Source organism: Vulpes vulpes, chromosome 7 (assembly GCF_048418805.1).
Source record: "Vulpes vulpes isolate BD-2025 chromosome 7, VulVul3, whole genome shotgun sequence".
Lineage (NCBI taxonomy): Eukaryota > Metazoa > Chordata > Mammalia > Carnivora > Canidae > Vulpes > Vulpes vulpes.
Genome location: NC_132786.1, coordinates 27,272,631 through 27,286,629, shown reverse-complemented (window position 1 = coordinate 27,286,629; position 13,999 = coordinate 27,272,631). Strand labels below are relative to the sequence as shown.

The window sequence follows — 13,999 nt, the reverse complement described above, 5'->3', positions numbered from 1 at the left end:
TTTTCAGAAGCAGACTTGAGAACAAAGAATCAAAGTAAGTGAGTTTCTGAGTTCAGTATTACCTGTTACTGCACATTTATGATGTGTAATGTGAGGCTTACTGAAGCAGCTCTTCCATTTGCTATGTGACTGACATTTGGACTAGGCATTTGGCTTGTTTTCTCATCTACAGAATGAGGATATAAAACCTGATGGTTATGAGGAGTAAATGAAATTGTATATGCACATTTGCTTTGTAATTCATAATGCACTATACAAATAGAAAAGACCTTATGTTTAGATGAGTTTTTCAACTACAAAAATAAGGAGCAATAGCTCAGAACATTGACCTAGCATACATTTATGTTGGCCATCTGGCTTCTCAAATGGGGAAAATAACTAGTGCTAAAATTGAAAAAGCAAAGAGTAGTAGTAGAAGACACACTCATAGTAATTATTGAGTGTCTCTCTTCTGCCTGGTACTCCTTTAGGTAGTAACAGAACAAAAATAGTTTTTACACAGCAGGAAAACTAAGTATTATATGACTTGCCCAAGATTTCTGTTTGAGAAAAGCTAGGCAAGGACTGCAATCCATGGCTCTCCGTGTTTAAACATCATATTCTTTATACTAAGCTGCTGTAAATTCTGGTGCTAAAATCTAAGTTTTCAATATAGTCTTATTGACATAGCACACCTCATTCTCTAGCATTGCCTCATAGATCTGCACCAGTAATCATACATACTTGTATTTTGGACACTAAAGATTCGTTATTTATTTATTTATTTATCTATCTTTCTTTTCAAAAATTGTACATTAACATAGTTCTCATCATCATTTTATCATGTAGCATTTTACGGTGTTCGCGGGGAAGGGCCTTGACGTGGCAACACCGCTTCTTAACTAACGCTTCCCCTCTCACACCTAACTAACTTCCTAACATCCCTGTTCCCACTGTTATTTTCTTCACTTCCAATAGGCTGTCATTAAATTTTCCTTCTCCATTATCAGTGCCACTACTTTTTCTTTTCCATGTTCACAGTTTTTTATTTTGAGGGCTATTTAGTCATCCTAGCTGTGCCATTTTCTCCAGACCCTTGGGATTCTGCATTTGGCACCTTTGAACACAGTATCTAAAAGCACTTCCTTGGGACGCCTGGGTGGCTGAGTGGTTGAGCATCTGCCTTTGGCTCAGGCCGTGATCCTGGTCTAGGGATTGAGTCCTGCATCAGGCTCCCTGCCTGGAGCCTGCTTCTCTCTCTGCCTGTGTCTCTGCCTCTCTCCCTGTGTCTCTCATGAATAACTAAATAAAATCCTTAAAAAAAAAAGTCTGTGATCCATTTAAAAATAAGCACTCCCTTGCATTCCAAGACCTACAGGATGTTCCTTGTTAACAAAACAGAACAAAAAATTGAGCTCAGAATAAAGGATTTCTTTTTCCCAAATAGTGGTTCTGGTACATTCCTACTGTTGTCCTAAGAAATCCTGTGATTTAAGGATGTTGTGTATATTTATTTGTATGTGTCTCCACACATTTGATTGGGTACAAGTATCCTTAGAACAACACTTGCCTAAGAATATGCCTTTGATTAACAAAAAGCTTTGACTGTAATAACCAGAATGTCCGAATGTCACAGTTTAGTAGTGCTTTCAAAGTACTTTGTTTTTTGGGGTTTTTTAATGAGTTATCTGTCACGTAAAGCATTATACAGCTTGGCATTCCACATACATGAGTCTCTTACCAAAAGATCACTTCAGCAGTTTCGCAGTAAGATTCCATCATGTAATACTTGAAGTGCTGAGAAGTTTCTGGTGTATGTGTGAGAGGTTTTTTTGGATGTATGGGGGAGAGAGGCAGGTTGAGCCTAAAATTCCCTTAATTACTCTTTTAAATGTTTATTAAAATGTATTTACTATATTTGTTAGAATCGAGCTGGCCTGTTTTTTTTTATGTTGAATTCCACTTTTTCCATTCATTGTTGGATTTGCAAATAAGGAAAACTACTTGTAGGGTTGTTTTTTTGTTTTTTTAATAGAAGACAAATTATTTTTTCAGCTGGTCACTACTGACAGCTAAGAGATCTTTCTCTTATTTGGTAGTGGTGAGGGTAAGTAAGATTGATGAAGTTAGTACTTTAGCTTGTTGGTGATGTATTTTAAAGCCGAGGGTTATACAATATTTGTTTGATTATGGTGTCACTTCTATCTTAACTTCATCTTAATTCTTTGTCCTAAGTAGCTCTCAGATTTATTAAGATTTTTCTCTTCTGTAGTAGAAAATATTAAGGTAGGAATTGTACATGATGCAATACTTTGATGTCACACAAGAATAAAGCACAGACATCAGTTTTTTTTAAACTGTAGCAAAGTAAATTTAAAATTTTAGGAGTAGTAATGAGTTCTTCCCATCCTGGCTTTAGGCTTTAACATTTCACTGTCTTCCTGAGATACTGTATTCCTGTGACTGTTAGCTGTAGCTTCAACTTTGTAAGTAATGGTGGTGGTAGGGAGTAGGGTGGGTTATCTTAAGAGAAATAGTGTGATTTTCAGCTTTTACTTTACCTGTGGTACCTATATTTAACAACATATGAAGAATCCCTGGGAAGAATAAAAACAGAAAACTAGTTAAAAGAATTCATGAAGTGTGAGCCATTAATCCTTGAGTATCTTTAACTTGAACAGTGACATTCCAGATTGTTCTTGTTTTCAGAGTACATCCAAGCCATTATGATGATGGAGGAATCTGTTCAACATGTTGTCATGACAGCCATTCAAGAGGTAGGTTGGAGCTTTGTGATTACTGTTTGTGAGAAATTAAAAGATCAAACCAGAGCTTAAATAGTAGTAGAAATTTTGTTTTTATTTGTCTATCAAGATTTTATTTGTTCATGAGAGACACACAGAGGCAGAAGTAGGTTCCACGTAGGAAGCCCAATATGGGACTCAAATCTCGGGATTCTGGCATCACGTCCCGAGCCAAAGGCAGACGCTCAACTGCTGAGCCACCCAGTCATCACTAGAAGTAGAAATTTAAAAAAAAAAGATTCTCCTACTCATTTTTCTTTAGAATTTTTTTTCTTTGCACTTATGATATAGCTTGCCTCGTTTTTATTTTAAAATCATACATTTGGGCACCTGGGTGGCTCAGCAGTTGAGTGTCTGCCTTTGGCTCAGGTCATTTTCCCAGGGACCCAAGATCGAGTCCCACATCAGGCTCTTCACAGGGACCCTGCTTCTCCCTCTGCCTAGGTCTCTGCTTCTCTCTCTGTGTGTGTCTCTCATGAATAAATAAAACATTTAAAAAATTAAAAAATAAATCATACATTTAAGTTTCTCATTTAAATCTTAAACATGGGCAGCCTGGGTGGCTCAGCGGTTTAGCGCCGCCTTCAGCCCAGGTTGTGATCCTGGAGTTCAGGGATCGAGTCCCACAGCAGGCTCCCTGCATGGAGCCTGTTTCTCCCTCTGCCTGTGTCTCTGCCCCTCTCTCTCTGTCTCTCATGAATAAATGAATAAAATCTTAAAAAAAAAAAAACTTAAACATTTGTCTTGTCAGTATAGATTATTTATTAACTATTGCTAATTATTTAAAATGTCCCAATGAACTAGGAATAGTAGACTAATTCCTAAAGCCATTAAAAATATGTATATTAGGGACACCTGGGTGGCTCAACTGTTGAGCGTCTGCCTTTGGCTCAGGGCATGATCCTGGAGTCCTGGGATCGAGTCCTGCATCAGGCTCCTTGCATAGAGCCTGCTTCTCCCTTTGCCTGTGTCTCTGCCTCTCTCTGTGTCTCATGAATAAATAAAATCTTTAAAAAATATATGTATATTAAACCAGCAGTCTACCTCACATTTAATTATTGGTTTCTTGTTTGGCAGAAAATGAGCTTTCAACTCCAACCATACCCAAAGCTGTTTCTAGATGAATATTTATACTGAAACTGTAGGGGAGGAAAAATATCATTTTCCTCTACCCATCCAAGTTCTCAGCTGGAGATCTCTGTAACAAAAGATTAAAAAGAAAAAGGATACAGATGTTTTTGGGTTGTTTTTTAAGATTTTATTTATTTGAGAAAGAGTGCAGAGCCAGAGAGAGAGGGGACACAAGCAGGGAGGAGGGCAGGGGGCAGAGGGAAAGGGAGAGGCAGACTCTCCACTGAACAGGGAGCTCAGTGAGGGGGCTCGATCTCAAGACTCTGGCATCATGACCTGAGCAGACACTCAACCGACTGAGCCACCCAGGCACCCCCATATAAGTTTTACATGACACAGGGACCTTCTTAAGGAAACGAAGACCAAAGAAGTGTTTAAACCTGAGTGTTTTAGTGCTGGGTTTGATGAAGAGTGGAGAATCATGGAAAAATGTGATAGGGCAAAAAAGAGTTTGAGCTAAGGGGTAGTAACCTGGGGGAAACAGCAAGTCCTATTCAATGAGTCCTTTTAGAATCCCTGTATTTTCGGAGAAAAGGATGTTTTTCCTCTGAGTATAGGGAAAACACCTCTCACATGAGGCTTTTACCTGCTTCTGGAGAAGGTAAAAAATCCTTCCTGTACCTGCTATTTTTCCAGTTCCTTTAGCTTGATGTATTCAGTATGCCAGGGTACCTACCATACTTTGGGGTAGCATGTCTTGAACTCCATTAAGTGTAAGACATGAAACTAAAAATAAAATGTGGGTTAATAACCAGTTGGTCTCAGGATGAGAGAATGTTTTTAGTCATAAAAGCAATAGAACAAACTGTTAGGGGTACTAGAAAACAAGGATTTGAATGTGCAACTGGCAGAGGAAAAAATACAACAGACAACATTAAGAATGCTAAGTGCAAATTAAAGTTGTGTTTTTTAAAATATCTGACCACCTGACTGTAAATCCAGGTGTTCTCACTACTATCTCAGGGTTCTATTCACAGAACTCGGGAATATGATGAAAGTATTATTATTATAGTAAAAGAATACAAACCAGAACCAACTCCCTCTGTCCCAAAAATGCATAGAGTTGAGGTCTAAGAGGTCCCAGATACAAGGCTTATGTTGTTCCCCCTCCGTGGAATCAAGACCTATCACTCTCCCAGCACATTATGTGTGGCAGTTCCCAAAGTACTGCCAACCAGGGAGGCTCACCTGAGTTTTCATGTCTAGAGTTTTTATTGGGGTTTTATTATGTGGGTATGATTGATTGCATCCTTGACCATGGGATTGAACACAGTATCTAGCTCTCCTTCCCCACAGAAGTCATGCTGACTGTCAGGTGGCTCAAAGACCCAGTCTTCTGACACATTGCTGATTTTTCTGGCACGGCCGACTCCAATTTTAGTCATCCAGTTTTTTAGCTTAAAGTACCCAGGGGCCCACAAATAACAAAGATACTCTTATCAGTAAGGAAATTCCAGAGATTGAGAGGCCTCTTGCCAATAAGGGGACCCAGGCCAGCCAAATTCCTTACTACACAAGACCTTTCAAAAAAGCAAAGCTTTTAAAAGACAATCAGTTTATCATTCAGCTCTGATGGTAGGAAGATAAACTGGTACATCTTTTTAAATATACACTCTTTGATATCATATAAGATACTAGGTCATAAGTGTTAAAATATAAAAATGACAATCTCTCAAGCAAGATAGAGATTTATTTGCTCTTAAGTGGCCCTGGATTCTGCTCTGTAGTCGTCAGAGACCCAGCTTTCTTGTTTCTTTTTGTCTGCCATCCTTAATACGTGTTTCCCATTTAGTGGTTCAGCTCTGGCTTCTCAAATTCCACCTATCACATTCACATTTCCAGCCATCAGGAAGGAATGAAGTTCCAAGTTTTCCTCTAAATAAACTTTCAGCAATTCTCACTCCTGTTTGCCTGATATCACTCACATAACCACACAGGGAATTGGGGGGGGAGGGGGGAGTGTGGCCTTTATTCCAGGTAGTTGCAAAACCAGCCAAAACTCCAGTCTGTTACTAAGCAAAATAGGAAAAATAGTAAGGGGCCACTAAGAGTTCTGCCTTATTATAATTGACCTTGTAATTCTGTTTTTAGGAATTTATCCTATAAGGATATCTGAAATACAGAGATAGGTAATAATAATAGTAATAGCACACATTTATTTTGTACCTACTATGCGCTCGGTAGTGCTGGTTACTTACTAAACACATTTATTAACACACTTAAAATTCACTACAATTATAATCAATGCTACTGGAGTGTAGACATAAAATTGTTAAAATGGAAAATTTCAGTTCTATATACTTTACCAAAATAAAAAAATGAAAAATTAATTGTAATATTTTGAGGTATATACTGTTATTGTAACCTGATTTTATAAAAGGGGAAACTGAAGCATAGACTGTGAGTAACCACAAGTTTACACAAGTATTGGCAGAGTTAGAACTCAGATCTAAGCAGTTTGAATTCAGAGCCCATGCCCAGAACCATTGTGCAATATTGCCTCAAGATTGTTTATTTCAACATTATTTTCTAATATTGAAACATTAGAAACATCCTGACTGCCCAGCAATAGGAGCACAGATAAATAAATTATGGCAGATTAATATATTGGCATACTAGGTAGCATTAAAGTATATTTTTTAAAAATATATGACAGCACGAGTAAGGCTTATATAGAGAGAAACAGCACATGAGCAGTATAATCCCATTTCTGTTAGAAATTAAGATGAGGGCAGCCCTGGTGGCTCAGCGGTTTAGCACTGCCTTCAGCCCAAGGTGTGATCCTGGAGACCTGGGATCGAGTCCCACGTTGGGCTCCCTGCATGGAGCTTGTTTCTCCCTCTGCCTGTGTCTCTGCCTCTTTCTCTCTCTGTGTCTGTCATGAATAAATAAATAAAAAATCTTAAAAAAAAAAAAAAAGAAATTAAGATGAGTGAAAATGACTGAACATTAACTATCTCCAAATGATTGGCTGTTCTAAGCTTTTTTCTCCATTTGCTGATTTTTCTATAATTATAGGTTCGTATCTCTAATCAGAAATATTTTTAAAATTAAAATCTGTGACCAAATGATTTTTAATTCTATGAATTTAGCCCAAAAAATTATTTAGAAATTCAGACCAAGATTGGGCACAACAGTGCTTATCAAACTATTTTATATAAAATTTTTTTTTTTAAGTTTGTTTGGGACACCTGTGTGGCTCCAGTGGTTGAGTGTCTGCCTTTGGCTCAGGTTGTGACACTGGAATCCTGGGATCAAGTCCCACATCAGGCTCCCATGAGGAGCCTGCTTCTGCCTCTACCTGTCTCTGCTGGTCTGTCTCTCGTGAATGAATAAATAAAATTTTTTTAAAAAATTAATTTAAAAAAAAGTTCAAGTTAATCTCTGCATCCAGTGTAGGGCTTGAATTCACAACCCCAAGATCAAGAATAACATGTTCTTCTGACTGAGCCAGCTAGACCCTCCCCAAACTATTTTATATTAATAGAAATACAACAATAATATTCATCCATTGGTAAGCAAGTGTTTAAATTAGGGTACCTCCATCTCATGGAATATTACATAGCTGATAAAAAAAAATTTGTTTTAGGGATCCCTGGGTGGCGCAGCGGTTTGGCGCCTGCCTTTGGCCCAGGGCGCGATCCTGGAGACCCGGGATCGAATCCCACATCGGGCTCCCGGTGCATGGAGCCTGCTTCTTCCTCCGCCTGTGTCTCTGCCTCTCTCTCTCTCTCTCTGTGACTATCATAAATAAATTAAAAAAAAAAATTTAAAAAAAATTTGTTTTAAAAAAAAAGTATCTTCTGGGGCACCAGGCCCATAAGTCAGTTGAACTTCTGACTCTTGGTTTTGTCTCAGGTCATGATCTCAGGGTCATGAGATCTGCCCCTTGTGGGGCTCTGTGCTCAGTGTGGAGTCTGCTTAAGACTCTCCCTCTCCCTTTGCTGCCCGCTGCCCACTTCCCGCCTCCCGCATACACTCACTTTCAGTCCCTTAAATAAATCTTTCAAGAGATAAAATATCTTATGACAAGGGAAAACATTCAAAATGTCAAGTGAACAAAGTAATATTAAACTGTACCTACAAATAGATTTTAAGAATAGATTATATGTCTTTTATGTGCATATTCCTTTTACTTAATTAGCACATACCATCAAGCACCTAATATGCACCAGGAGCTGTAGTAGGCATTCAGGTAACAATTTTGAAAAAAAAAAAAAAAAAGACATGGTCTCTTGCCCCCACAGAGCCTAAATCTCATGGGAAAAATGGCTAACCAAGCAAATATAGTCAAAGCATTTCAAATGAAAAGTACCATGATGGGAAAAATATTAGGACCTCAAAGGAGTAGCTAACTCAGTTTGAGGACTTAAGGGAAGGCTTCTCAAAGAAGGTGACTTCTTGACTGAGCATGGAAGGATGAGATGAGGTAAGTAAGGGGCAAAAATTCTTCTAAAGACCAGGAGGCAAGAGAAAGCAAGACCTACATGGAATGTTGGATGTACTGAAAAGAAGAACCCCTGTAGCAAACGTGGTGGGAAGTGATTAGAAATGAAATGAGAGACCTAGATCATTAGACTACTAATCAGTTTCATGAGAGATTTGGGATCGTGGAAATCAGTGAGTAGATTTTAAGGAGAAAATAGAATTAAAATATGTATTTAAGGGCAGCCCCCGGTGGCTCAGCGGTTTATTGCCATCTTCAGGCTAGGGCGTGATCCTGGAGATCTGGGATGGAGTCCCACATCAGGCTCCCTGCATGGAGCCTGCTTCTCCCTCTGCCTGTATCTCTGCCTCTCTCTCTCTCTGTCTCTCATGAATAAATAAATAAAATCTTTAAAAATAAATAAATAAAAATCTGTATTTAAGAAAATCCATTTGATGGGAATGGTTTGAAGGGAAACTGGGCTAGAAAAAGGGAGAGCAGTTAGGAGACCTTGGTAGTTATCCAAGGTCTATCCAAGGAATTATCCATCTCCTTGGAAGAATGATGGAAGCTTGAACTAGATTATGGCAGTCAGGGTGGAGACAGGTGGACAGATTGGAAAATTATAAGAGCTTGAATCAATAGGCTTGGTGACTGTTTGGACCTGGGGGTGGGGGGGGAGGGAAGGAGGGTAGCTGGACAGAATAATGGAAGTAAGAAAGACTTCTATAAAATGGTAGTCTCTCTCTCTCTCTCTCTTTTTAGGGCACATTCTATTTATATTTATTCAGATACTACTGACTTTTTTTTTACTGTGGTAAAGTACACATAACAAAAATCTGCCATTAGTGACATTTAATATATTTCTGTATTAATATAGGAATCTTGTTCCAGAACTTTTTCCATCACCACAAAGGAAAATCCTGCACACTCATTACATAGGCAGTTCTCATTTCCTCCTTGCTTCAGCCCTTGTCAACCAGTAATCTACTTTCTATCTCTATGAATTTCTCTATTCTGGATATTTCATATTAAATGGAATCATATGATATGTAGCCTTCTGTGTCTTTGGTTTTTTAGCATAGTATTTTCAAGGTTAGTCTGTAGCATGTATCAATACATGTTCCTTTTTACGGCTGAATAATCCATTGTATGGATGTGCAACATTTTGTTTATCTGTTCATCAGTTGAGAAACATTTGGGTTATTCCTACCTTTTGGCGATTGTGAATATGCTGTGGTGAATGTTAGTATATGTTTGTTCTTTTTAACACCTGTTATTAATTCTTCCGAGCATATTGAAATTGAATTTCTCTGTAATTCTGTGTTTAACTTTTTGAGGAAGTACTGGCTTGTTTTTCACAGATCCTGCAGCGTTTTACATTCCTACCAGCAGTGTATTAGGATTCTGTTTTTTCCACCTCTTTGTCAACCCTTGTTATTGTCCTTTAAAAAAAAAAATCTATTCATTTATTTTAGAAAGCTCATAGGCAGGAGGGGCATAGGGAGAGAGAGAAACTCAAGCAGACTGCTGAGTGTGGAGCCCAACCCAGGGCTCAATTCCATGTCCCTGACATCATGACTACAACTGACAACCAAGAGTTAGACATTCAGCTGACTATGCCACGTAGGCACGTCTGTCCATATTTTTTATAACAGATATCTTATGAAGCTGGAGGAGACTCGAACAGGGAGCACATGTGGAGGGATTAGCCTTCAATGGGAAGAATAGCACTTGTGTTAGTTATAAGAAGATTGAAAAAAGAAAGGATGGGCATGAATGTTGCCAATTTTGTGGATTGAGACATAGGAAATTCTTATTTGGAGATAAGGTTTTCTGATGATGAATGTGGAGATTCGAGAAGTAAGTAAGAAAGGTTTCTTCATCCCTTTTAAAGTCAAGATGTCACCTTCTTTGAGAAGCCTTCCCTTAAGTTAGGTTTAGAATAGTCTTTAAAAGGGATGAAGAGACTGCTGACGGGGAAGCATAACTGTACTTTCAGGGAAACTTTAAGGGCCCATTTGAAACTGGAAACTGGGGACGCCTGAGTGGCTTAGCAGTTGAGCCCAGGGCGTGAACCGGGTGTCCCGGGATCGAGTCCCACATCAGGCTCCCTGCATGGAGCCTGCTTCTCCCTCTGCCTGTGTCTCTGCCTCTCTCTCTCTCTGTCTCTCTCATGAAAAATAAATAAAAATCTTTAAAAAAAAAAAAAGTTAAAAAAACTGGAAACTGTATTAATAATAGTGTTTTATGATTTAAATTTTTTGGTTTTTTACCCTCTCAGTACTTAGCAGTCAGGGTTTATAGCCACAAGAGGTAGATGGATTGATCTTAGACTGAGATTTTGCCAGGAAGAAGGAATGGAAGATAAGAGAATTGATGATGTTGGGACGCCTGGGTGGCTCAGCAGTTGAGCACCTGCCTTCCGCCCAAGTCATGATCCTGGAGCCCTGGGATCGAGTCCCACTTCAGGCTGCCTACATGGAGCCTGCTTCTCCCTCTGCCTGTGTCTCTGCCTCTCTGTCTCTCATGAATAAATAAATAAAATCTTAAAATAAAAAGAAAGAAAATTGATGATGTTGACATAGGTCATCAACATAATAGACTGAAAAGTCTAGGCTAGAAGGTGGTTGGTTAAATGAAGAACCATGGAAGCTAAAGCAGGAGAGGAGGATGAGTCCCAAAAAGAAGATGATGATGTTATCAGGAGGAGGAGGAGTAAATATGAGCAGGCAAGCAATAATGTTTACTATAAAGTCTAAGCAGAGTAAAGAAGAAAGTAAGTATTAGAATGATGGGTTCTGACTAGAAGCCCAGGAGAAAGGAGGGTAATATAGGTCTTGGAAACCTCAAATTGAGGAGCGCATAAACTAAACGTAATTGCATCAGAGACTAGGGTTGGGAAGAGGTTGTATTCAGAGGGTAGGACACCTAGGTTTTTATTCAGAGTTGTTGCTGTGTTATGATGAGGACTTAACTGTAACAATGGGAAAATGAAAAAGACTGGGGAAAAAAAACTAGTCCTTCTACCACCAGCCTCTGATTGGATACTGCCTCTCTGAGGATTCTAAAACAGTCTTTATCACATTATGTTTGTCTTCTCACTTGACTTGTGCTACACCAATGGTTGGTAGCTGCTTAAATATTTCAGAATTATAAAGGTGATTGTTTCTAGATGGTAGAATAATGGATTTTTTCTTTATACTTTTTATGAGTTATGTTCTTTACAATGGGATTTTTTCAACTGGAAGAAGTCTTAAAAATCTTTCAATTAGCATTGTCACAAGAAAAGCATAAACATTGAAGCCAGTATTTTTTTTTTTTTTTTTTTTTTTACTCTTCCTGAGAGTTTTTTTCCTAATTATACTAAGGGACTTTGAACTTTTCCTATTCCATTAATACAGAGCAGTGATTCTCAAACTTCAGTATGCATCAGAATCACCTGGAAGACTATTAAACACGTTGCTGAGCCCTAACCACAGAGTTTCTGAGTTAGTACATCTGGCCTCAGACCCAGTAATTTCTGACGAGTTTCCAGACAATACTGATGATGTCATTGGTTTGAGAACTTCACTTTGAGAACCATTGATAAGGAGAAAAAAGTACAGCTGAACATAACTTTTCAGAGTAGTACCGGAGGCTGAAATTACAAGATCTCTCAACAGTGCATCCCCACATTTCTGATTGTCCCCCTTTCTTTTGTCCTTTAGATAGAACATAAGGAAACAGTAGAAAAATGGGACCATTTGAGTCTGCCCCTGATATTTGTCACAATCAGAATTTTATCCCTTTCACCCCCAACCCCTCACACGTTATGGATCCTCTCTCTGCAACACAAGGGTGAGAGAGACTAAGACATAGATGTGTGTGTGTGTGTGTGTGTTAATAAACATTAGCCAGTTCGTTTTGGCTAATACTGATGTTGCCCATATTTATTCTTTAGATATAGTTACTTGAGTGTTGCTGGGTTTTTTGGTTTGGTTTTGTTTCATTTTGTTTTTTGTCTGAACAGTCAGCTTTAAAATATTTAACCACTTTTTAAACTTAAAGATTTGTCTTGATTCTTATGACTGGGTTTACAGTGAAAATGAGCACCAGAATTTAGACCTGTAATTTTGAATGAAGGCATTATCCTGGGATGAAAATTATTTCAAACAAAAGTTTCAATGTATAGGAAAATGTTCCTTTTACATTTGTGTTTTCATTTTAATTTTTATAATTCTGTGATGGCCAGGTGTTTGTGTTGTTGTCCAGGTATATTTTATATGATGTCTTTTTTGCCTCATAGTTATATCATTTAAATCTTAATTTCAGCTGATGAGTAAGGAATCGCCTGTCTCTGCTGGAAATGATGCCTATGTTGACCTTGATCGCCAGGTATCTAATTTTGCATTGTTTTTGTCCATGCAGAGTTCATTGACAGGGATAAACTTGAGATGTTACTGAAAAAAATGTTTCAGATGAAATTGCTTATAGAATATACTGGTTTAAGTCTTTTTGTTTTGTTTTGTTTTTTACATAAATTCAAGACTTTAGCTACTTTAGTAGTGGACATTACACATCTGTAATTAAATTTATAATTAAAATATTATTGCATGACCCACTTTAAATTTAAGTCCTTGTAATTCATGTTCTCTAATCATGATTTTTCTTTCTCCGTTGGTGATATCTTTCTGTATGCCCCATTAAGATAACAGATGCATTCCTGGAAAGTGGCATGCATTTTAATCTTATGATTTACTTCTAACACAAAATACCTTTTATTTCACGTGAGTCTTCCATTGCACATGTATCCTCCACCTTCATCTTTGTGAAAGGTTGAACAATCAGTAGATATTTAAATGAACTAAGGAAACTACTATATTTTTAAAGGAACTCTGCAGTTTATTCTTGCAGTTTTAACCAAAAAATTATTTTGTAATTTTAATTACTGCTTATCAATAAAATACTGCAGCTTACCTTGTCAGTTTCTATGTTTCATTTGTCTGGGACATCTGTTCCAAAGCAGGAACAGAAATCTTCATGTTATCCTCATTTCTTCTCAATGGTTTCTTAATGTTTTTTTGTAGGAAAATCTTTGGGCATGATATAATTTTAACCCGAGTTGTAATTTGCTTCCTTTACTTTGTGATGTTAGATTTTAGAGTTGTTACTTTTTATGAATTTGTTTGTATCTTTATTACACAGAGGTTTGGTCACAGGAAAGGAAAAGCTAATATTTTAATTTTTTTTCTTTTTTCTTTTTCTTAAAATTAACTAATCAATTTTAATTTGTTCATGCTTTGTTAACTTAGAGTTTATATAATAATGGGACACAACTCAAATGTTTGGTTTGTGTCGAGAATTAGAATAATAAAAATATTTTTAAAACTGTTATACAAATTAACATAAAAGTTTAATATGACAGAAGAACTTGTGTTGAAATACTTTAGCTATATAGTTCAACATTGAAACCCCTATTCTCTAGCACATATATATTTTATCAAGGGAAAATTTCTGTTATTACAGAATCATTATTACTAAGAATCATGTAACCTAGATAGGAAAGTGTAAGAAAACTTGATAAGAGCAAAAAACCAGATACAGAGTACAGAAAAGACAAGACTTAGGACTAGAAGATATTCAAAGTTAGAAATGGCTGCTTTTGAATCTTCAGAAG

General features: G+C 37.5%; 1 protein-coding gene across 4 annotated transcripts in view; it reads left to right on the top strand.

The window, feature by feature from the left end:
- HOOK3 (hook microtubule tethering protein 3) overlaps positions 1–13,999 on the top strand; it is a 109,750-nt gene that overhangs the window by 37,802 nt on the left and 57,949 nt on the right. For all 4 annotated transcript variants that reach the window (XR_012002543.1, XM_025993691.2, XM_072763358.1 and 1 more), the window contains exons 6-7: positions 2,689–2,756; positions 12,655–12,717. Coding sequence is in view for 3 of the 4 variants with exons in the window: in XM_025993691.2 (XP_025849476.1) it covers positions 2,689–2,756; positions 12,655–12,717 (131 nt within the window). In the remaining variant the exon portion in view is untranslated. The remainder of the gene's footprint in view (positions 1–2,688; positions 2,757–12,654; positions 12,718–13,999) is intronic.